This window comes from Ovis canadensis, chromosome 2 (assembly GCF_042477335.2).
Source record: "Ovis canadensis isolate MfBH-ARS-UI-01 breed Bighorn chromosome 2, ARS-UI_OviCan_v2, whole genome shotgun sequence".
NCBI lineage: Eukaryota > Metazoa > Chordata > Mammalia > Artiodactyla > Bovidae > Ovis > Ovis canadensis.
The window spans coordinates 239811936-239835766 of NC_091246.1; the positions used below are offsets into that span (position 1 = coordinate 239811936).

At 45.1% G+C, this 23831-nt stretch overlaps 1 protein-coding gene across 3 annotated transcripts in view; it reads left to right on the forward strand.

Annotated features, from left to right (window-relative positions):
• The window catches only part of PHC2 (polyhomeotic homolog 2), a 120652-nt gene that overhangs the window by 48689 nt on the left and 48132 nt on the right, over positions 1 to 23831 (forward strand). For all 3 annotated transcript variants that reach the window (XM_069574719.1, XM_069574721.1, XM_069574720.1), the window contains exon 2: positions 23255 to 23464. In XM_069574719.1, coding sequence (XP_069430820.1) covers positions 23309 to 23464 — 156 coding nt within the window. In that variant the 5' untranslated portion in view covers positions 23255 to 23308. The remainder of the gene's footprint in view (positions 1 to 23254; positions 23465 to 23831) is intronic.

Below are 23831 nucleotides of genomic sequence, written 5' to 3' on the forward strand. Positions count from 1 at the left end.
ACCCTCATGCTCTGTTAGGAGGTGCAGGGCAGAAGGGGTAAGGAAAAGCAATCAGATGGCCTGCTATCTGAGGCATGAGACTGGCTGCAGTCAGCCCCCTTTTGGCTTGGTTTTATTCTGTAATGTGTCCCCTGAGAAGACAGACTAAGCAGCCTGGGTTACCCTGCAATTTCTCCAAACTATTTGCATGAAATACTGCAGGCAAAAAACCCAGCCCCCGATTGGCTGTTGCTAGGTAACGACATAATCATCAGGAAATTAGGCTGTCTTTTTTTTTTTTTTTCCCCCAGCCCGGAGTATGTGTGTGATTGCAGCATTGTGCAGGAAGAGAGAGGGAGTGAAACAAAGAGAGATAAAGGGGATGGTCTTGAAGGCGGGGACACCACAGCCACACACCTGCATCCCACGGTAGGACAATCTGCTTCGGGTTGGGCTTTTACTCAGTCAAGCCAGTATTGGTACATTTTCCTTTCTTAAGAGAATGACAAAGCTAGCAGGTCCTGCAGACAGCAGGAACAGAAGCTAGGGAAGCAACTCTGACATTTGAAGTGATTTTTAGAAGCAGGAGATAGTGCTTAATATATGAGAATGAATCCAGGTGATGATGAATAAATGAATGTGTCTGGAGAGTGTGTGCAGGCAGATAAGCATCCATTCACATGGCTGCAGGATGCCTGGAAGGAACAGAGAATGTGCGTGTGAATGAGGCGTGAAACAGGAAAACCAAGCATGCTTTCCAGTGTGTTAAGGAAGCCCCAGAAACTGAAGTTTGGGATCGTGTCTGTGATGACCCTACCAATGTTTAGGCATGTGGTCTTACTGAGCCAGGCAATCTTCAGCCTACCCTTCTGCCTGGTTGGAATTGGCTGATGAATGAAGAGTAATGTGAAGAGAATATGTGTGTGTGTGTGTGTGTGTGTGCGTGCACGTGCGCATGTGCACAGGCACACTTGAGTGCTTGTACACACACATGCATGCACTTTGGAGCACCTAGATCATTTTCAAGATCACTTCCTTGAATAAGAGCATAGCAAGCCCTGACAGGTGTACAGCTACACCTGGACATCTCCACCGGGTAGTGAGTTGCCATGGAGACTACGAACACTTTCCTTTCCCTTCCTGCTAGTCCCAGATGGCTTTCCCACCTCTAACCTCCCTTACCTTGTCCTCTTTTTGAGTTCCCTAGCAATGACCCTGCCCTTACACCAGACTCTCCACTGGAGTACTGCACACTTTGTTGGCTGCTACAAACCCCAGCAAACTAATTGCTTTTTGCTATTCATGTCTGCCAGATTAATGATTCCTCCCATGTCTGGTTGCCCACAGCCTCCTCTAAGATTCCTCTGTGAACTCCCTCTGGCTTGTCTTTCCCTTCTTTACCTGCCTCCTCAGCTCAGTCTCTCTGAATTCCACATCTGAATTTTTAGAAGTCATTTAAATCCCAAAATAAAGGCACTGTCTTTTTTTTTTTTTTTTTTGCCTGATCAATGGAGGTAGTCCCCAGCTCAGTGCAGTGGGGACAGTTTGGTAACAGTGATAAAAATATACAAATGTATCAGGAGTAAGACAGAATGCATGCCAATAACCAAGAAGCAGAAGGGAATGCCCTCCCAAGCACACAGCCGCCAGCAGTGAGCAGCTGCCCCCAGTAGATGAGCCTAACAAGGTTCAAAGCCCCTACCTCAGAGGAAGAAGTCATCAACTTCAGTTCGTTCAGTCGCTCAGTCGTGTCGACTCTTTGCGACCTCATGGACTGCAACACACCAGGCTTCCCTGTCCATCATCAACTCCCAGAGCTTGCTCAAACTCATGTCCCTTGTGTCGGTGAACTATTTCATCCTCTATCATCCCCTTCTCCTCCTGTCTTCAATCTTTCCCAGCATCAGGGTCTTTTCCAACAAGTCAGTTCTTTGCATCAGGTGACCAAGGTACTGGAGTTTCAGCTTCAGCATCAGTCCTTTCAATGAATATTCAGCACTGATTTCCTCTAAGATTGACTGGTTGGATCTCCTTGCTGTCCAAGGGATTCTCAAGAGTCTTCTCCAACACCACAGTTCAAAAACATCAGTTCTTTGGTGCTCAGCTTTCTTTATGGTCCAGCTCTCACATCCATACATGACTACCGGAAAAACCGTAGCCTTGACTAGATGGACCCTTGTTGGCAAAGTAATGTCTCTGCTTTTTAATATACTGTCTAAGTTTGTCATAGTTTTTCTTCCAAGGAGCAAGTGTCTTTTAATTTCATGGCTGCAGTCACCATCTGCAGTAATTTGGGGGCCCAAGAAAGTAAAATCTCTCACTGTTTCCGTTGTTCCCCCATCTATTTGCCATGAAGTGATGGGACTGGATGCCATGATCTTAGTTTTCTGAATGTTGAGTTTTAAGCCAGCTTTTTCATGCTCCTCTTTCACTTTCATCAAGAAACTCTTTAGTTCCTGTTTGCTTTCTGGCATAATGGTGGTGCCATCTGCATCTGAGGTTATTGATATTCACCCAACAATCTTGATTTCAGCTTGTGCTTCATCCAGTCCAGCATTTTGCATGATGTACTCTGCATATAAGTTAAATTAGCAGGGTGACAATATACAGCCTTGACATACTCCTTTCCCAATTTGGAAACAGTCCACTGTTTCATGTCCAGTTCTAACTGTTGCTTCTTGACCTGCATACAGATTTCTCAGGTGGCAAGGTCAGGTGATCTGGTATTCCCATCTCTTTAAGAATTTTCCACAGTTTGTTGTGATCCACACAGTCAAAGGCTTTGGTGTAGTCAATAAAGCAGAAATAGATGTTTTCCTGGAACTCTCTTCCTTTTTCTATGATCCAGCGGATGTTGGCAATTTGATCTCTGGTTCCTCTGCCTTTTCTAAATCCAGCTTGAACGTCTGAAAGTCCTCAGTTCACATACTGTTGAAGCCTTGCTTGAAGAATTTTGAGCATTACTTTGCCAGCGTGTTAATTTGCACTGCTCATTAATTTGCACTGCTCACCAGTGCAATTGAGCAGTAAGTTTGAACATTCTTTGGCATGGCCTTTCTTTGGCATTGGAATGAAAACTAACCTTTTCTAGTCCTGTGGCCACTGCTGAGTTTTCCAAATTTGCTGGCACATTGAGTACAGCTCTTTCACTACATCATCTTTTAGGATTTGAAATAGCTCAACTGAAATTCCATCACCTCTGCTAGGTTTATAGTGATGCTTCCTACAGCTTGCTTAACTTCACACTCCAGGATGTCTGGCTCTAGGTGAGTGATCACACCATCATGGTTACCTGGGTCATGAAGATCTTTTTTGCATAGTTCTTCTGTGTATTCGTGCCACCTCTTAATATCTTCTGTTTCTGTTAGATCCATACCATTTCTGTCCTTTATTATGCCCATTTTTGCATGAAATGTTCCCTTGGTATCTCTAATTTTCCTGAATAGATCTCTAGTCTTTCCCATTCTGTTATTTTCCTCTATTTCTTTGCATTGATCACTGAGGAAGGCTTTCTTGTCTCTCCTTGCTATTCTTTGGAACTCTGCATTCAGGTGGGTATATCTTTCCTTTTCTCCTTTGCTTTTCACATCTCTTCTCAGCTATTTGTAAGGCCTCCTCAGACAACCATTTTACCTTTTGGCATTTCTTTTTCTTGGGGATGTTCTTGATCACTGCCTCCTGTACAGCGTCACAAACCTCTGTCCATAGTTCTTCAGGCACTCTATTAGACTAATCCCTTGAATCTATTTGTCCCTTCCACTGTATAATCATAAGGGATTTGATTTAGGTCTAGTGGTTTTCCCTACTTTCTTCAATTTAAGTTTGAATTTTGCAGTAAGAAGTTCATGACTTGAGCCACTGTCAGCTCCCAGTCTTGTTTTTGCTGACTGTATAGAGGTTCTCCATTTTGGCTGCAAAGAATATAATCAATCTGATTTCAGTATTGACCATCTGGTGATATCCATGTGTAGAATTGTCTCTTGTGTTGTTGGAAGAGGGTGTTTGCTTTGACCAGTGCATTCTCTTGGCAAAACTCTATTAGCCTTTGCCCTGCTTCATTTTGTACTCCAAGGCCAAACTTGCCTGTAAATCCAGGTATCTCTTGACGGCCTACTTTTGCATTCCATTCCCCATGATGAAACACCTTTTTTTGGTGTTAGTTCTAGAAGATCTTGTAGGTCATCACAGAACCAGTCAACTTCAGCTTCTTGGGCATTAGTGGTTGGGGCATAGACTTGGATTACTGTGATATTGAATGGTTTGCCTTGGAAACGAACAGAGATCATCTGCCCCGCACCACACTCGTGCCCTTTAGTGCATGTACTCAGAAAGGGGCATGTACCCAAGTACTGCATTTCAGACTCTTTTGTTGTCTATGAGGGCTACTCAATTTCTTCTAAGGGATTCTTTCCCAAGGAGTGGCTATAATGGTCATCTAAATTGAGTTTGCCCATTCCCATCCATTTTAGTTCACTGATTCCTAAAATGTCAGTGTTCACTCTTGTCATCTCCTGTTTGACCTCTTCCAATTTACCTTAATTCATGGACCTAACATTCCAGGTTCCTACGCAGTATTGCTCTTTGCAGCATCGGACTTTACTTCCATCACCAGTCACATCCACAATTGGGCATTGTTTCCACTTTGGCTCCATCTTTTCATTGTTTCTGGAGTTACTTCTCCACTCTTATCCAGTAGCATATTAGGCACCTACTGACCTGGGGAGTTCATCTTTCAGTGTTATCTTTTTGCCTTTTCATACTGTTCATGGGGTTCTCAAGGCAAGAATACTGAAGTGGTTTGCGATTCCCTTCTTCAGTGGACCACATTTTGTCAGAACTCTCCACCATGACCCGTCTGTCTTGGGTGGCCCTACATGGCATGGTTCATAGTTTGATTGAGTTAGACAAGGCTGTGGTCCACATGATAAGTTGAGCCAACTTACAGTGGATCAAAGCCCCTTTCTGTGTACGTGCACTAAAGGGCATGAGCCTGGTACAGGGCAAAGCTTCCAAACCGGTATGTACAGATTTGAGAGATGATACGATAGTGGTGCTTGGACCACCTGCATCAGAGATCAGTAGGTGGGACTGGCAGTCAGTTTTGACAAACTCCAGTGGATTTTCAGGTATGCTAAACTTTGGGAACCACTGTAAGCCTGAAAATTAGCATTTTTAATAAGTGCCCAAGTGATACTGACCGCTCCTTGAAAACCTCTGCTCTAAGAATAGAGAACAGGGGACAGTGTGTAATGGGGATAATCTCCTTCCCCCTAGAATGCAACCTCCCCACTTCCAGAGTCCCAATCAATCCCATCTTTGAAGACCCACTCCAAGGGAAACTTCTAGCTAACTCGACAGTAGTTTATCACGTTACACGTTATTACATTTCAGGCATCAGCAGACTAGGAATGGTTGGGGAGGGAGATCAAATAAGAAGCATGCAACAGAGACCAGATGTGGTCCTCAGAGCCTGAGCTGTTTACTGTCTGGCCCTTTACAGAAAATGTTTGCCAATCCCTCTTATATTTATTGATGTACTTTTCTTATTTCTCCTCGTAAACTGCTAAGTCCAAAGTCAATATCTGAATCACATTTGTGTTTCATTCAGTACCAAGCACATGATAGTTGTTCAGCAAACATGGAGAGGATGGATGTTGGTTGGGTGAGCCAGTTTTGTGTTTAACCAGTGTTCTGAAGTCCAAAAGAAATGATCAGCCTTTCTACTTAGCTACCTTTGTGGCTGCCATGTCCACGAAATAAGAATAGTAGTTTCTAATTTGAGTAGGTGATGAGAATGAAGAAGTTTACAGTAATGGAATTCATTCTTTTTGTTAATAACTTGAATGATGAAAACCAGTTAGGAGTTGTCCTGTTGCTTGAAAAACAAGACTAGCATTTTAGAATGTTCATAAATGGAAGTGTTAAAAATAAGCTAAAAGCTTGAATTTTCACTTGGATTTCTGGTGTCCAGTAAAAGATTTTCATGGTTACACACTACCAGAGTTAAAAAGAGGCCCTGGAGGGACTTCCCTGGTGGTCCAGTGGTTAAGATTTTGCCTTCCAAGGCAGGGAGTTTGGGTTTGGTCCTTGATCCCTGATTGAGGAGCTAAGATCCCACATGCCTTGTGGTCAAAAAACCAAAACATAAAACAGAAACAATATTATGACAAATTCAATAAAGACTTTATAAAATGGTCCACATTAAAAAAAAAAATCTTTGAAAAGAGAGAGAGAGACCCTAGAGGCAACACTGCGTGGATCACACAGTCCTGGCTCACCCCCTGCTTGAATGCCTCCACCAACTGAAAAGTCATATCTTCACAAAGTAGCCCACTCCACTTTTAACCACTCCAACTGTCAGGAAGCACTTTTTTTCTGCTGAGTTGAAGTCCATCTCTTTACAGTTTCTACTCTGTAGTCCTATTCTAGCTATCACAATTAGCTACCGAAGTTTTTATAATTATGAGGGGGAAAGTAAGGTAAACGTACACTTGCCTGGAAAGAGTGGAAAGTTGAAGAGGATCTACCCATATTAAAATAGTTTTCTTCTGCAAATAGTAGCAAGATGGTCTAAAAATACCAGAAGCTAAAAACCAGCAGGTATGCCAAAAGAGATAAAGCAAACATATGGGTATAAAAGGGGATAGAACATAACATTCCAAATACAATAGGAAGCCAGAGACTGGTGGTGACAGTAGATCCTAGGCTGACCACAGACCTGCCGTGTGTTTCTGCTCGAGGGGAATGTTAAGAGCAATTAGAGGCTATTCTTTGGGACAAATGAGGGAAAGAGCTGGGCTCGGGTGGGGACGGGTGTGGGAGTGGGGGAAACTCTGAATTGCTTTGTGATCCCAAAGCTCTGAACTGGCTGCCAGGACGAGTTGCTAGGGCAGATGCACAGCAAGAGAAAGCCTCTTAGGAACGGCTGAGTCCTTTAACTGGTGGGCTGGGCCAAAGCAGCGAGGGCCTAAGGAGGGAGAGGTTCCAAAGGAGGGAGCTGTTCCAAAGGAGATGGGAGGAGAGGGTGGGGGAAGGAGGCTCAATACCTGTTCACGGTATAATGTTGGCTGAGTACTCATCCAGACACCTTGCGAACTGACCAGCCGATCACTGCATGAAAAGTAGCTCCAGGACCCATTTTTATTTTCATTTTTCTGTTCGTTTTTGTTAGAGTACAGTTGCTTTACAATGTTGTGTCAGTTTCTGCCATACAGCAAAGTGAATCAGTTGTATAGATACATATATCCCCTCTTAGAGTTCCTTCCCATTTAGGTCACCAGAGAGCACTGAGTAGAGTTCCCTGTGCTATAAAGTAGGTTACAGCACTGTTATAACTTACTAGTTATCTATTTTATGCATGTGAATTCACTCAGTCGTGTCCGACTCTTTGCGACCCCATGGACTGTAGCCCACCAGCCTTCTCCATCCATGGAATTTTCTAGGCAAGAGCACTGGAGTGGGTTGCCATTTCCTTCTCCAGGGGATCTTCCCAACCCAGGGATCGAACCCGGGTCTCCCGCATTGTGGGCAGACGCTTTACTGTCTGAGCCACCAGGGAATCCCATTTTATGCATAGTAGTGTATATATGTCAATCCTAATCTCCCAGTTTGTCCCAGCCCGTCCCTTGGTATCCATACATTTCTTCTCTGCATCTGTGTCTCCGTAAGAACAATGTTTATTGATCACTTACTCTCTGCTTTTCTAAAGCACTGTTACCACTCAGAGCCTGGGGTCGTGTGGGGCACTTAATCTAAAACTGCTGCTGCTAAGTCACTTCAGTCGTGTCCGACTCTGTGCGACCCCATAGACGGCAGCCCACCAGACTCCCCAAGCTTCTGGTCTCTTACCTTCCGCCTGTCTTCCCAGCGCTCATGGGCATGAGTGTGCATGCATGAACCTGCCCCTCTCACACATACACACACCATATATACCATGGTTAAATCTACATAGTTATCACCTCTTCTAATTTCACCTGTAAGTGGGATGGGATTTTTTTTTCCTTTTTTTCCCCCACCCTTTGCTTAGGAAGAAAATACCTTACATTTGAGAAAGGGGCTTTTAGGATGCTGGGGAAGAGTTTATAATCAAGCCTAGAATAGGAGTATGTTCAATAATTGTAAAGGGTTAAAAGCCCAAATTGTTGAGGGTCTTCCCTTCTCCACATTCAAGGAGCTCCCATATGACAGTTCAGACTTGAGTTCTAGATTCAGACTGTTCTGGTTTATGCCATTTAATAGCTGTGTGATCTTGGACAAGCCACTTGACTTCTCAGAACCCGCTTCCTCAGCAGGTTCCTCAGCAATGGTTGTTGTTGTTCAGTTGCCAAGTCATGTCCAACTCTTCACAACCCCATGGACTGTAGAACGCCAGGCTTCCCTGTCCCTCACCATCTCCAGGAGTTTGCCCAAGTTCATGTCCACTGAATCCATGATGCCATCCAATCATCTCATCCTCTGTTGCCCTCTTCTCCTTCTGATTTTAATCTTTCCCAGTATCAGGGTCTTTTCCAATAGATCAGCTGTTTGCATCAGGTGACCAAACTATTGGAGCTTCAGCTTCAAAATCAGTCCTTCCAAAGAGTATTCAGGGTTGACGTCCTTTAAGATTGGCTTGTTTGATCTCATTGCTTTCCAAGGGACTCTCAAGAGTCTTCTCCAGCACCATAGATCAAAAGCATCAATTCTTTAGCACTCTGCCTTTTTTATGGTCCAGCTCTCACATCCATACATGACTACTGGAAAGACCATAGCTTTGACTATATGAACCTTTGTCAGCAAAGTGATGTGCTTCCTCAGCAGTAGTAATCAGTAATTACTACTCCAAAACAATGCCTGAAAGAGTAAGCAGGTGAGGAGGCTGATAATTATTAAATGCCTATTCTGTACTGCAAACTACTTGCATTTTATTATTCAATTTTCCCAATCAGTCTTAAAAATCTATATCGGTAGCACTGTTTACAAATGAGGAAACTGAGAGCCATGGACTTAAGTAACCTAAGGTTTCCCAGCTAGAGCAGAGGCAGGAATGGAAGTAGCCTTCTCTGAATACAGAACTCTTCCTTTTTTCTTCTAAATCATGTTACTCCCTGAGACTGTGCCCGGCACATAGTGGGCTTTCAGGAAAGGTAGGTGTTCTTCATCCCCCAAATGATTTTGTAAACAACGCAAACAGGACCAGACTTATATGTAAATAAGATAATTATCTGAAAATAGATACAGGAAAGGCTTACAAATGTTAGACACACCCTAATTCCAGGTGTGATTTCTGGGGTACACAGAGGCAAGCCTGGGGAGAGTTACAGTTGACAGATCTGCTGTGGACTGACCCCCTGCTTGAGATAACACCTGTGAGACAGTCTAGCAGACAGAAGGCCATAGGAGCCAAGTTAAATTGGGAAGAAATTCACTGGCCCAGAGAGACCTAGACTGGAGTGCACGTAAGTCACTCTGCCACTTGTATGTAGACTTGCAGCCCTGGTTTCAGACCCTGCATGCACCATTTGGAAGCTCCATGGCCTCATGTAACTCTTTAGGCTGCTCTGAACCTCAGTTTTCTTGTGGGAAGAATGAAGACATAATCCCTGTATCATAGGTTTATTGTGAGGAATAAATAAGATCATGCATTTCGGCTCCTATCGCTAAGCAGGTACCCCCAGAATGGCAAGAATTATCAGTTACCAGCACCAGATCTAAGGCCACTGACTTCCTAGTGCATAAAAGGTCATTCACATACAGACCAAGAGTCTTCATGACAGGAGGTATCACTTCTACCCCAGGCCATCTCTCTATATATAATATCTCACAGCCCCATTTTTTAAGCTCCTCATAGGGAATAATAAAGGAAACTCTGAAGGAGGATGGCTATACTCTTGGAGTAAGCTCTGGGGGAGCATGTTCAAGTGGCAGTGCCCCAACATAGCCCCTGCTTTTTCAAGGGACTCTTGACCCTGGTGTTCATAATGTGAGCAAATGCCAAGAGTCAGGTGATAGCTACAGGGCCACTGGTAGATCCAAGGTATATCCAGTTTGGAGCTTAGGACAAGAAGAGAAAATAAGTCTGGTGAAAACTTTATAAAGGGTCATCCTTGGTGGTCCAGTGGTTAAAAATCCACCTTCCGGTGCAGGGGACGCAGGTTCAATCCCTGGTTGGGGAATTAAGATCTCACATGCCTCAGAGGTACTGAGCCCACACACGGCAACTAGAGAGTACATACTCTCTAAAGCCTGTGCTTCGCAACAAGACAAGCTCTGCCCTTCACACACACATACCACAACAAAGACTCAGCACAACCGGAAAAAAAAAAAAAAAACCACTTTATAGTGTCCATGTCCTTGAACAATTATTTGAAAGCCTGGCTATTTCCCCTAATCTCTGTCCTAGCTCAGTTATGTTTTTCAGAAAGTAGCAATAGTAGACAGACTAGCCTACTGTGACTTAACCCAACATCAGGCCAGTTCAAGGCTGAGATGGGGTGGCAGAAAATGGAATGCTCTAGAAATGGGGAGGGGGATGTGAGCTTGGTGGAGAAACTTAGTATGGAGAGGTTTTTATAGAGGTCTTTTTATAGCCTTGGCTCCTGAGACTTCTATGGACAAATCCCAGGAATGCAGAATTCTGCTAAAACTACACAGGGGAAAACTGACTGAAACCATCAGATGAAGAGTTTACTTTGTCCCCAGACATACAAAAGAAGAGTTTTCTAAGTTTGAGGTTATTGGTGGAAATTGAAGCATCTTTTTCTCATAGAAGAGTCTTCTTTTACCCTAGGATGGCTCAGTGGGTAAAGAATCCACCTGCAGTGCAGGAGACACAGGAGATGCTGGTTCTGTCCCTGGATTGGGAAGATCCTGTGGAGAAGGAAATGGCAACCCACTCCGGTATTCTTGCCTGAAAAATTCCATGGACAGAGGAACCTGGTGGGCTACAGTCCATGAGACTGCAGAGTTGGACACAACTTAGCAACTAAACAACAACAGCCTACTCTCTTTTGAGTCTGTGCCGTAATCCAGGAGGCTGCTCAAACACAGCCCTGTGTCCCATAGTTGTCCCATAGTTCTGGGGATTATAAGTCCAAAGGCAAAGTCTTAATCCAGGTCAGCAGGGCCATGCTCCCCCTGACAGGCTTCCTGGCCTCTTCCTGGCTTCTGGTGACCCCAGGTATCCCCTGGTTTATGAAAACATTACTCCACTCTCTGCCCACATCTTCACATGGCTGCTTTCTCTTCTTGTATGTCTGCCTCTTCACACTGCACTCTTTCTTTGTTTTTTGTGTTTTTTTTTAATTAATTAATTTTTTTAACTTTATTTTACTTTACAATACTGTATTGGTTTTGCCATACATTGACATGAATCCACCACGGGTGTATACAAGCTCCCAATCCTGAATCCCCCTCCCACCTCCCACCCCATATCATCTCTCTGGATCATCCCCATGCACCAGCCCCAAGCATCCTGTATCCTGTATCGAACATAGACTGGCACTTCGTTTCTTACATGATAGTATACAAGTTTCAATGACATTCTCCGAAATCATCCCACCCTCTCCCTCTCCCTCAGAGTCCAAAAGTCCATTCTATACATCTGCGTCTCTTTTGCTATACTGCACTCTTTCATAAGGGTACCAGTCATTGGATGAGGGGCCTACCCTACGCAGGTATGACCTCATGTTAACTTATATCTACTGTGCTTCCAAATTAGGCCTCTTTCTGACATGTTGGCATTAGGAATTGGGCATCTTTTTGAGGGGACACAGTTTAGCCCATAAAAAGGAATATTTGAAGTGAGAGAAAAAAGGACACAGATACAGTGTATGATGGCTGGCTGGGAAATTAGAGATGAATGTCCTGACATTGGGCACCAACTTAATGCAACAACTGGATTCAAGTTTGTCTGAACCAATAGAATAGCATCCATCTTCAAACCCTGGAGTTAAGACTGAAGAACCTTTAATAATGTCAATAATAATACTGCTACTACTAAGTCACTTCAGTCGTGTCCGACTCTGTGCGACCCCATAGACAGCAGCCCACCAGGCTCCCTCATCCCTGGGATTCTCCAGGCAAGAACACTGGAGTGGGCTGCCATTTCCTTCTCCAATGTCAATAATAATAGCAATTAATAATAATCATGATAGCAGCAAATAACATTTATTAAGAGTATACTAAGTGCCAGTTACATATCTAACTGCTGTCTCTGTATTAACTCATCTAATACTCCGAACAACGCTACAAGGTGATATTGTTGCCCCAGTTTTACAGTTGAGGGGACTGAAGCCTGGATGTGGCAGGGGGAGGACTTCCCAACTTTCTTGGAGTCAAACTGAGAAGTTGAAGGTGGAGCCCAGGCAGGCTGTTCCAAGAGCACGCATTCTTACTCACTATGGAGATCAACTGTCGAAATCTGCTCCTAAAGAGCCTTCTGGAAAATGCCCTTTTAAAAACAGGCACAAATGTAAACAGATAAAACAGACCAGACCGTGGTTCTTTATAAAGAGACTTTTGAATGTGACTGTGACTGATGACAAAAACAACCTTTGGGATCCACGTTTAAAGTAATCATTCTCCAAATCCCAAATCACGCTTGCCTCCTCACATTCATCACATGAGTGTGGCCCTCGGTGCTTTACAGATATCATTTACCCCACAGAACCAACCTATGAAGGAAATGGGATCTCATTTCTCTGCTGAAGAAACTGAGGCCCAACAGATGATATAACTTGCTCAAGGACATGTGGCTAGTATGTGTCCTGCTCAGAATTTGAACCCAGGTCTAACACCAGAGCCCATGCTGTCAGCCAGCCTGGTGCAAGCGCGCAGTCAGCCGTGTGGGTCTGCACAAACCAGGGGCCCTGAAAACTACAGACCACACGCCAAACCCAGCCCGCCTCCTTTTTCGTAACTAATATTTTATCTCAATGCAGCCACACTCTTCTTAGGGTTTGTCCGTGGCTGCTTTTGCACAGCAGAGGTGAGTGGTCACAGCAGAGCCTAAAATATTTGCTCTCAGGCCCATTTCAGAAGTGCCGGTCCTGCCACAGAAGATGCAGGCTCTATGGCTGCCCTGTCCTAGAGCAGTGGGACTAAGGCTGCCTCCATTCCCAAACACCAAGGGCCATCATAACGTGGCGTTAACTGCATGAACTCAAAAGAGATCAAACCCTTTTTCCCCTTCATATTCTTCAGCCAACCAGCACCAGCTTGTTATAGAAACACTTGATAGAATCTGCCGTCTATAAATTACAAACGAAACAATGGGGTTTCAGAAAAAGTTTGCTCATTTAAATTTATAGGGTTCTGACCTTAACCAAGTAACTGAGGTTAACATCACCAGTAATAGACCTATCAATAACATGTCACCCTGGAGATGAGGTACTGGGAAGGACACAGCAGCACTTTGCTGAAACTTCAATCTGCTGCTGCTGCTGCTGCTGCTGCTGCTAAGTTGCCTCAGTCGTGTCTGACTCTGTGAGACCCCAGAGACGGCAGCCCATCAGGCCCCTCCGTCCCTGGAATCCTCCAGGCAAGAACAATGGAGTGGGTTGCCATTTCCTTCTCCAGTACGTGAAAGTGAAAAGTGAAAGTGAAGTCGCTCAGTCATGCCCGACTCTTAGCGACCCCATGGACTGCAGCCCACCAGGCTCCTCCGCCCATGGGATTTTCCAGGCAAGAGTACTGGAGTGGGGTGCCATCACCTTCTCCAAACCTCAATCTAATCATGAGGGGAAAAAAAAAAAAACACCAAGTAAACTGAACTTGAAGGACAGTCTGGGGAATAATTGACCAGTTCTCATCAAAAAATGTCAGTGGCACGAAAGACCGGGCAGGACGAAATTGTCACAGGTCAGAGGAGACTGAGGAGGTGAGAAAATCAAACGCCACGTGGTATCTGGGGCCAGCGGTGCTAAGTTGTGTCTGACTTTTGTGACCCCATGGGCTGAGCCCACCAGGCTCCTCTGTCCATAGGATTTTCCAGGCAAGAGTACTGGAGTGGGGTGCCCTTTCCTTCTCCAAGGGATCTTCCTGACCCAGGGAGTAAACCCGGGCTTCCTGTACTGTAGGCAGTTTCTTTACTGACTGAGCTACCAGGGAAGCCCATTCCAAGGACTAAAAGGAGGACCAAATATGGTCTGTAATTTGTTTAATAACAGTGTATCTATGTGACTTTCCTGGCTTTGATGATTATACTGTGGTTCATAAGAGTGTGTGGGAGCTCTTGCCTATTCTCCCAACTTTCCTATAAATCTAAAATTATTTCCAAGTGCAAAATAAAAGAGATGCATCCCATGGGCATGCTTAGTCATATCCAACCCTTTGTACCCCATGGACTCTTCTGTCCATGGAATTTTCCAAGTAAGAATACCTAGTGGGTTGCCATTTCCTCCTCTAGGGAATCTTCCCAACCCAGGCATTGAAACTGCGTCTTTCAGTGTGTCTCTTAAAAATACTTTTTAAAATATTTTTAAAATATATTTTTTATTTGTTGGGTTCTATTTCACAGTGAAATTGTTCTATTTTGATGGCTAGGACTACATGACCAGTTTTAAACTCTGATCCTTTATTTCCGCTTGTGGGCCTTCCTTTATGTACTTGGGTTTCTAGAGAAAGGAGACAGCATATAGAGGACTGGGGAGAGAGAAGAACTTTCCGTAGCAGTTTGAGCTAAATCCATCTGGGCTGTTTCCAGTGTATCAGTAACCTCAGACAGCTGCCAGAGGCATAATCACATTAGTGCAAATCAGGACACTTATGTTGATGCAGAAACTGTAGGGAGGTGCAAGGAGTTCTCCTTTTGGGCCCCCGAGTCTAGAGAGCTTGAACACTTTGCTAACAGTGACTTGTACCTGGACGGAGAGGCAGATCCGCAGCAAAGAGCACTGTCCCCTGCCTCTTCAAACTCCGCATCCCCACGCCAGCAGCCTCTGAGGGCCACTAGACTGCTCATCTCCCATCAGTCAGTCTCCGCTTCTGTTAGGGAGAGCCGACCCAACTCCACCCCCAAGGCTTTAAGCTCCATTTGGAGAGCTCTGTTTTTAGTTTCTTCTCTAGTTCCCTGGAACCCCTGTCACAGCTGTAATCCGCAGCAAATGGATTTATTTCCCTGACCCTCGGGACAAAAGCCTAGTGTTCCCCAGACTTGGTGGCTCCTGGGAGGGCAGCACCATCAGTGTTTCTCCAGCTGCTGGTCTCAGGCCCTCTGGGCAGCAGGGACCTGTAATCAGATCACTATCGGAGCCGGTTACAGTCAGCATGTCATTCAAAGTGGTCCCTTACGGTGGGGAAGGGGAAATTGGCTAAAGTACCAGTCACAGCCTCCAGAGCGCCAGCTCACACAAAACCACACAGTGAGTTGAAACCCAGAGAGAAACAGACAGAGAGAGAAACAGAGAGAAACTGTCTAGAAACAGTTCTAGACATTAGCCATTAATCAGATCTGGCTGCGTTTGCAGTGGGAGTACACAGGGATGGGTGGCCTTGGGGGAGAAGTAAGGAACTAGTTAGGAGAAGGGAGGAATAAGGGTAGGAATTGAAAAGGAGATTGAATAGGGGTGTGTGAAATGTTGAAAGCCGAGTGAAGTTTAAAGTGTTGGGATTTTCTCGTGGGGCCCCAGGGTGGGGGTGTAAGGAGAATCCACTCATGCCTCCGTGGCTCCCACGAGCCTTCAGAGCATCTGCTGCTTCCCACAGAGCAGGACTTCGGGACACGAAGACCCTGCAAGCTTGGCTTCAAAGAGTGGGCTGTAGTCAAAAACGTCTAAAAGCTGCTAAATTGTTCTACGCTTACTAATTAATTCTGTTTCTTTCTAACCCTAGTTCCTTTCCACCAGGAGACCAGTGAGAAAGTGACATACGGCAGGACCCTAGCTTCAGATTTCTCCTTAGAACAAACGCCAGTCCTCCAGTTGAGTAAATTCAACCACAGGTCCAGTAGGTTTGCCAGGGGTGGCTCCATGACCATGCTTCTGGAGGACAGTCAGCGGAGCCCAGTCTCCTTAAGTGACTCACTTCCCCAAACGCTAGGCTTCAGTTTTTGCGTAGGGAAAACAAGGGGGGATTATGGTAATATTTGATTTCTTAAATTGATTGGTGAGTGCCCTTGTGTATTATCCTTTGTATATTATATATATGTGTGCTCAGTCCCTCAGCTATGTCTAACTCTCTGCAGCCCCATGGACTGTAGCCTGCTAGGTTCCTCTGTCCACGAGATTTCCCAGGCAGGACTGCTGGAGCGGGTTGCTATTTCCTACTTCAGGGGATCTTCCTAACCCAGGGATGAACTCCCGTCTCCTGCATTGGCAGGCAGATTCTTTACCACTAAGCCACCTGGGAAGCCCATGTTATATGCAGAGAGAGGTTGTTTTGTAAGTATGCAATATTTAATAGACATTCATTAATAATTAGGGGTTAAATTCAGTGACCACAATTCTTTGCCACCTCTGAAAATCTAGTTTGCTCCAGTATAGACTTTGGCCAGTGTCATTGAAATAATTGCTCAAGATGAGATCGTGAATGACATCTCAGAGGGTGCAGTGTGAGAAGAGCTCTGGCTTTGGAGTCAGACTGAGTTTGGCATCCTAGTTCTGTGATGACCTTAGATAAGTTACTTTGATAAATTCTTCATTGACAAAATAGGGATAATATCTATCCTGTAAGAAAGATCATGTATATTTATAAAGCATCTACTATAGAGATTGATACATAATAGGTGCTCAATAAATAATCAATATTTTAGTGCAGATACTAATAGAAGGTACTGAAATTAAAACACCAGTGGTATATGCTTGAAAGGAGTGGTGAGAATTCTGCAGATGAGATAGAAATTAAACAAAGCTTTCCAGCAAGAAGTAGGATGGAGTGTGGTATGTTTCAAGCAATTTTGTTCAACAAAAATTTATGAAATAAAACACTAGGTATAAATGGGAAAACAGGATATAATTCTTATTCCCCAGAAGTTCAGAGTCTAGTGAGAAAGACAGACATATAAACAGATCAGTTTCATGTGACATGACATTACAAGAGCTGGGAGAGAGGTAAGCACAAAGTGTCAAGGAATAGCCAACCAACTGGACGGCTCTAAGGGAGAAATTAAAACCTAGTTTAAAGGAAGCAAGGGAAATGTTAGAGGAATCTGTGTTCAGTAAAATTTTCACAGAAGAGCCTGAGGTTGTTCTGATGATCTGAGGAGCTCGTTCAGTGACAGATGGAAGGCGGGCATTTCAGGGAGGAGGGAACAACATAAGTAAAAGCACGGAGGTCGGAAATAACTAGATGTCCAAAACTTCAAGTCTTTTGGAATCACGCAGTTCCCAGTGACAGTGTGGTGTGGAAAATGAGGCCAGGGAGGCAGGCAGGGTCAGCTCATGGGCGTCCATATGCCACATTGAGAAGCAGTGGGGAAACTGTGAGAGCCCAAGAACAGAGATAACTGAACAAATGGTGCAGGGACAACAGGAATATCAAAGAATGAAGTTGAGGGAAGCTGTTTGGTAGTTCCTCAAAAAGCTAAATATTGAACTCCCATCAGTTCAGTTCAGTTGCTCAGTCGTGTCCGACTCTTTGTGACCCCATGAACCGCAGCACGCCAGGCCTCCCTGTCCATCTCCAACTGCCAGAGTCTACCCAAATCCATGTCCATTGAGTCAGTGATGCCATCCAACCATCTCATCCTCTGTCATTAGGGTCCTTTCAAATGAGTCAGCTCTTTGCATGAGGTGGCCAAAGTATTGGAGCTTCGGTTTCAACATCAGTCCTTCCAATGAACACCCAGGACTGATCTCCAGGATGGACTGGTTGGATCTTCTTGCAGCCCAAAAGGACTCTCAAGAGTCTTCTCTAGCACCACAGTTCAAAAGCATCAATTCTTCATGCTCAGCTTTCTTTATGGTCCAACTCTCACGTCCATACATGACCACTGGAAAAACGATAGCCTTGACTAGATGGATCTTTGTTGACAAAGTAATGTCTCTGCTTTTTAATATGCTGTCTTAAGGTCTAGCAATTCCACTCTTAAGTATATACCCAAGAAGAATTGAAAGCAGGGACTCAAACAGGTACTTGTACGCCCATGTTCGTAGCAGTGTTATTCACAGTGGCCAAAATGTGGAAACAACCCAAGTGTGCATCAATGGATGAATTGATATATAAAATGTGATAGATACATACAATGGGACAGTATTCAACCGTAAGAAGGGGTGAAATTCTGATACCTGCCACAACACGGATAGACCTTGAAAAGTGAGAGTGTTAGTCACTCGATCATGTCCCACTCTCTGCGGCCCCATGGACTGCAGCCCACCAGGCTCCTCTGTCCCTGGGGATTCTCCAGGCACGAATATTGAAATGGGTTGCCATTCCATTCTCCAGTCTTTGGAAACATGCTAAATAAAGTAAACTAGATACAAAAGGTCAAATATTACACGATTCCACTTATATGAGATATCTAGAAGAGACATTTATAGAGAGAGAAAGTAGATTAGAATTCATCAGGGGCTGGACGTTCAGTTATTGCTAAATGATGATGGGGTTTATGTTTGGGGTGGTGAAGATTCTGGAAATAGATAGTGGTTGCCCAAGGCCATGCAGCTAGTCACAGTAGAGCTGGCATTCCCAAAGCCAGGATCACCGGTCTCCTAAGTCCATGCTCTGTCTCCTTTAGTGTGTCTCCTCTCCTGGGACAACGAGCACCAGAGAATGGGCAGAGGGCAAGGCTGGGGATCTGTTCACCTGCAGCGGTAACCACTCTGCATGCATGAAACCTAGGGAAGCCCTCCCTCTCTTTCCCTCCACCACACTGTGCGCATCCCTCAACACTCCACTCTTCTGAATGCCAGTACATGAGCTCTTATGACTCATTTGGAACTCAGATCAGGGTGGGCAACATTGTTTTTACTTCTAAATTTGTACTTTATGCCCAATCCCACCAACAAAAAATGGAGTCAGGAGTTAAGGGACAGGCTTCCAAAGATTCATTAACCTCTACAATTGTAAGCACATTTTTTATATATCTGTGCATTTTTTTCTGGGTTATAGGGCTTAGGTGTCACCATTTCTGATAAGCCTCCAAAAGTTATGAATGTTGAAATGAGGGTCCATGTCTCTTTTCAGTTCCCAGTACTTAGCAAGCATACCTCGCCTGCTCTAGATGCTCATCAGATGTTCAGGCTGTGGGAAAACTAGGAACGTGTTGATTGGGGAACATTCTAGAAGTGGTTGACGAGTGGAAGGCGGGACTGGGCAGCTTCCTGCTTTGAAAGCAGAGACACAGTGTAGGTTTGGGCAGCTCAAGTGTTACTTCTCCTTTGAAGTGATCCCTAGTCTGTATGGCAGAGCCTATTCTTCCCTCCTCTGTGCTCCGCAGGAGAGACTGCAAAGGAGCCAGAGAGAGAGTAACTGGAGAGAGGGCGGTAGCCTTCAAAAGTGAGAGCGAGAACAGAGAGAAACGGCCAGCAGAAAGGGAGGGAGAAGGAGTCTCCCTTCCTTTCCATGTGCCTGAGAATGAAAAAGAGGACGTGTCTGATCAGGTCTGGGGGAGAGAGAGCGCCAGGCAGGGGGACCGCAAGAGAGAGAAGAGGGAGCTGGAGCCCAGGGAGTGGGACCAGGAGTGAGCAGCGGGGAGAGGGTGTGGGAGAGACAGCAGAGGGGAGTAGGGAGAGAGCACCTCTGCGTTAACTGGAGTAGCCAGTCAGGGTCCATGGGAGGAGGACAAGGGGGCGAGAGGGAGGGGGGAATATTATTTAAGAGGAGAGGTGAGTGTGAGGGGGTGGGGGGAGGGCAGCTCTGAGCACGGGGGTGCGAAAGGATGAGGTTGAAGGGCTAGCAACAAGAATGGGAAAACCAGGGGCTGGGGGCAAAAATCAACAAGACAGAAGAGGAGTGCAGAAGCCAAGATTGAGGCGAAGAAGAGAGGAGGGAGAGGCCTGCTTGGGAGCAGAAGGAACGGGCAGACGGGCAAGAGAGTTCAGGAAACAGACTGTGTTGCTGAAGTCAGTCTCTCTCTCTCTTTCTCCCTCTGTCTTTCTCTTTCCCTCTCTCTCTTTCTCTTTCTCTTTCCCTCTCTCTCTCTTTCTCTTTCCCTCTCTCTCTTTCTCTTTCTCTCTCTCTTTCTCTTTCCCTTTCTCTCTCTCTTTCTCTTTCCCTCTCTCTCTCTTTCTCTTTCCCTCTCTCTCTTTCTCTTTCCCTCTCTCTTTCTCTCTCTCTCTTGCTCTTTTTCTTTCCCTTTCTCTCTCTCTTTCTCTTTCCCTCTCTCTCTTTCTCTTTCTCTCTCTCTTTCTCTTTCTCTTTCCCTTTCCCTTTCTCTCTTTCTCTTTCCCTCTCTCTCTTTCTCTTTCCCTCTCTCTTTCTCTCTCTCTCTTGCTCTTTTTCTTTCCCTTTCTCTCTCTCTTTCTCTTTCCCTCTCTCTCTTTCTCTTTCCCTCTCTCTTTCTCTCTCTCTCTTGCTCTTTTTCTTTCCCTTTCTCTCTCTCTTTCTCTTTCCCTCTCTCTCTTTCTCTTTCTCTTTCCCTCTCTCTCTTTCTCTTTCTCTTTCCCTCTTTCTCTTTCTCTTTCCCTCTCTCTCTTTCTCTTTCTCTCTCTCTCTTTCTCTTTCTCTTTTTCTTTCCCTTTCTCTCTTTCTCTTTCTTTCTTTCCCTTTCTCCCTCTTTCTCTCTCTTTCTCTTTCCCTCTCTCTCTTTCTCTTTCTCTTTCCCTCTCTCTCTCTTTCTCTTTCCCTCTTTCTCTTTCCCTTTCCCTCTCTCTCTCTCTCACATGGGGAGCAGCTGCTATCTTGCCTGTGCAGTTTTTCCATAAACAAATGCCCTGCTGTCTTTAGAATGTTGTCTTTTATTTCTCATCAAAAATTCAGTGCGCACTGTGCCCAAGATCTGCCCTGGCCACTGCAAAAACACAAGCCAAGCCTGACCACTCAGGATGTAGACTGCCCCCTCCTTTATTTGCTGTGGCCTCTGCCTTGTTTCATTTTGTTTATGTCTATAAGTATACTACTTCCGTTGAGATTTCCTAGGGTGGGACGCAAAGCAAGAACTGAAACCCAATTCTGGTCAACAGTTTGGAAAAGGGAGGTGGGCATTGAACTAAAAGAAGACTTTGAGATTCTGTGGGCTATTCCAAGTTTGAACATAACTCTCATTTACTGATTTGTTGCTTGGTAAGCCTCCTAATTCCAACAGAGACTCATCTCTACAACTAGGTTGTCAGTTTCTGCAAGATCAGAAGTATGCCTTCTGTCCCTTTCTGTCAAGCCAACCCTTTCTTCCATGGAACATAAGGTAAATTTCAACTGAGCAGAGCACAGGAAATGCTTGTTGGCTTTGCTGTCTCATCAGCCTGCACCACCATTATCATCATGAGCATTCTTAATGAGTGAGTGGCCAAAATGAGTCCTAGAGCTGCGTGCAGTTCAGGACAAAGGGAATTCATGGAGGGCGGCTTTGCCCTGTGGCTGTAAAAGCAGACATAGAAATTAGGAGAGGGCCTTCCCTAGCAGTCCAGTGGTTAAGACGCCACATATCCAGTGCAAGGGGGCGCAGGTTCAATCCCTGATCTGGGAAATTGGATCTCACATGTTTTGTTTGTTTGTTTGTTTGAGTGTGGCAAAACCTTTACTGACAGCTCAAACCTCAGTAGACATCAGAAAATTCATACAGGAAAGAAATTATTTAAATGTGAGATATGTGACAAAGTCTTCAGCCGAAGTGCACACTAGGGTCTCACATGTTGTACAGCATAGCCAAGAAATTTTTTTAAAAGAATAAAATTAAATTTTAAGAAGCTAGGGGAAATCACTGCTTAAGGACCAGGTCATGAGTATTGTTTGCTTTGCCTTGGAAGCCATAGGCCTCTGAACTTCAACTTGTTGCCTTCCACTGGGAGTAACCTGGAATTCCTCACCTCCAATCTTCCTGTCTTTGAGCCTTCACCCATACTTTTTGCAGCCCATAGTAAAACTTACCCAGTCTGAGAACAGCATCCTGAGGAATGCTGACAACCCCCAAACTAAGCATGTTGGGAAGAAGATGGCAGGGCGTTATTAACGACTATTTTAGTTCTTTGCACTAAGGTTCTCAATATGTTATTATTTTCTTCATTTATTAAGTTGGCATAATCCTGAAGCAGAGAATTGAATTCTATGATAGAATGACCAAGAAGTGTGGTTTTTAGATATAGGGAGGAGTGGGTAGAAGGAAAGCTGATACACACACATATATATTAGGATTTTTAGGAATAGCATGAAAGAAGAAAAAGAGAGGAACTTGACCTGAGACCTGGGCATGACTTTCCCCGACTCCTTCCTTTTTCTCAGTTCTTCTCCACTCCCAATCACATTGCCTTGAAGGGATGCACAGCTTCCAGTTCTGAATCCCAAGCATACAATGGTCCCTGAAGGAATTTCTGCACTTCTGTCCTTAGTGCCCAGGATAGAAGTTCCAGGAGACTCTGCCAGTTCCACCGTGGAAGAGGATCGATCTGTTGGAAATGGACAGTGGGAACCAGGCTGGGGACAGTTTTAATAAGCGCAACAGCCAGTGAATAAGGAACTCTCAGTATATGCTCGACTCCCCACTTAGCACTTTGTATCGTTAATATCCTCCCAGCAATCCATACAGTCTTGTGTCTGCCAGATTAAGACAGAAGGTTAGAGAAGTGTGACTTGCCAAGGCTTCCCAGCTGGTGAGTGACAGAGCCAGGACTCAAACCCAAGTCTCTCTGACTCCAAAGCCTGTGGTTTTCACCTCATTGCTCAATGTGGTGTCCTGCTCAGCATAGACTGGGGAGCACTCGCTGAGTACTTTGGGAAGGAAACAGACTCCAAACATACTCAAAGCTCTTCTGTCTTGGCAAACAAGACAAATACTACAGTTTATTTTATTGCCTCTTTCTTTCATTCTGTTCTCTCTAGATTTTTTGATCCCATTTCTTTTAAGAACTGCCTGTGTAAATACAGACAAGTAATAATTTCTCTGATGTTCAGTTTCTCCACCCCACTGATGAAGAGGTTGCTGGTGCGAAGGATGCTCCCTAAGATTACATGGGCTCCCTAAGGAACCCCATCATAGGGGATCCTCCGTGGCTGTCTTTCACCTCCCCGAGCAGAATAACAGGTCACAGGGTTTAGATTCAGGCTGACCTGATTTCACATCTCGCCTTGAGAGCCTTGTCCTGATGGCAGGGGTGGCTCAAGACCTCGGTTCAGAAGAGGTCCCACCACAGGCTGGGGGAGACAGATGCCTACTTGTGCGTTCTCTGGTTAGTTAAGCATTTCCCTTCTGCCTGTTTACTCCCAGCACCTGCCTGCTCATCCGCTACCTGAGCACCCTGACTGTGCCATCCCATAGGCCATGGAGAATGAGCTGCCGGTCCCCCATACATCTAGCAGCGCAAGTGTCACCAGCAGTGCCAGCGGCGGCGGCAGCAGCAGCAGTGGTGGCAGTGGCCGGCCCACGGGTCCCCAGATTTCTGTGTACAGCGGAATACCTGACCGGCAGACTGTGCAGGTAAGATGCCACCTGACTACTCATTAACCAGGAGGACGTGTTGGCGTGGTCCGGTCAGACAGCCGGGGTGCCAAATCAAGAATGGGCACAAGGGTGTATGTTAGTGGCAGATATCTGTGCATCACTGGAGAAGCAGTGATGCGAGATGGGTTCCCTCAAGGAGGTCCGGGGAGAGTGGAAATACTTAGCAGAGCTGGAAAATTCCCTTTCTTACCTGGTGACTCAGACCCCACAGGGTCATTTGGGGAGGAGATGCGCATGAAATTATTAAGGGCTGACAAGTGAAACTAGCAAACAGAAAAAAATGATCAGGATCAGCTCAGCTGCAACCTAGACCCACTATCTAAGTGACCATTGCCCCAAGACA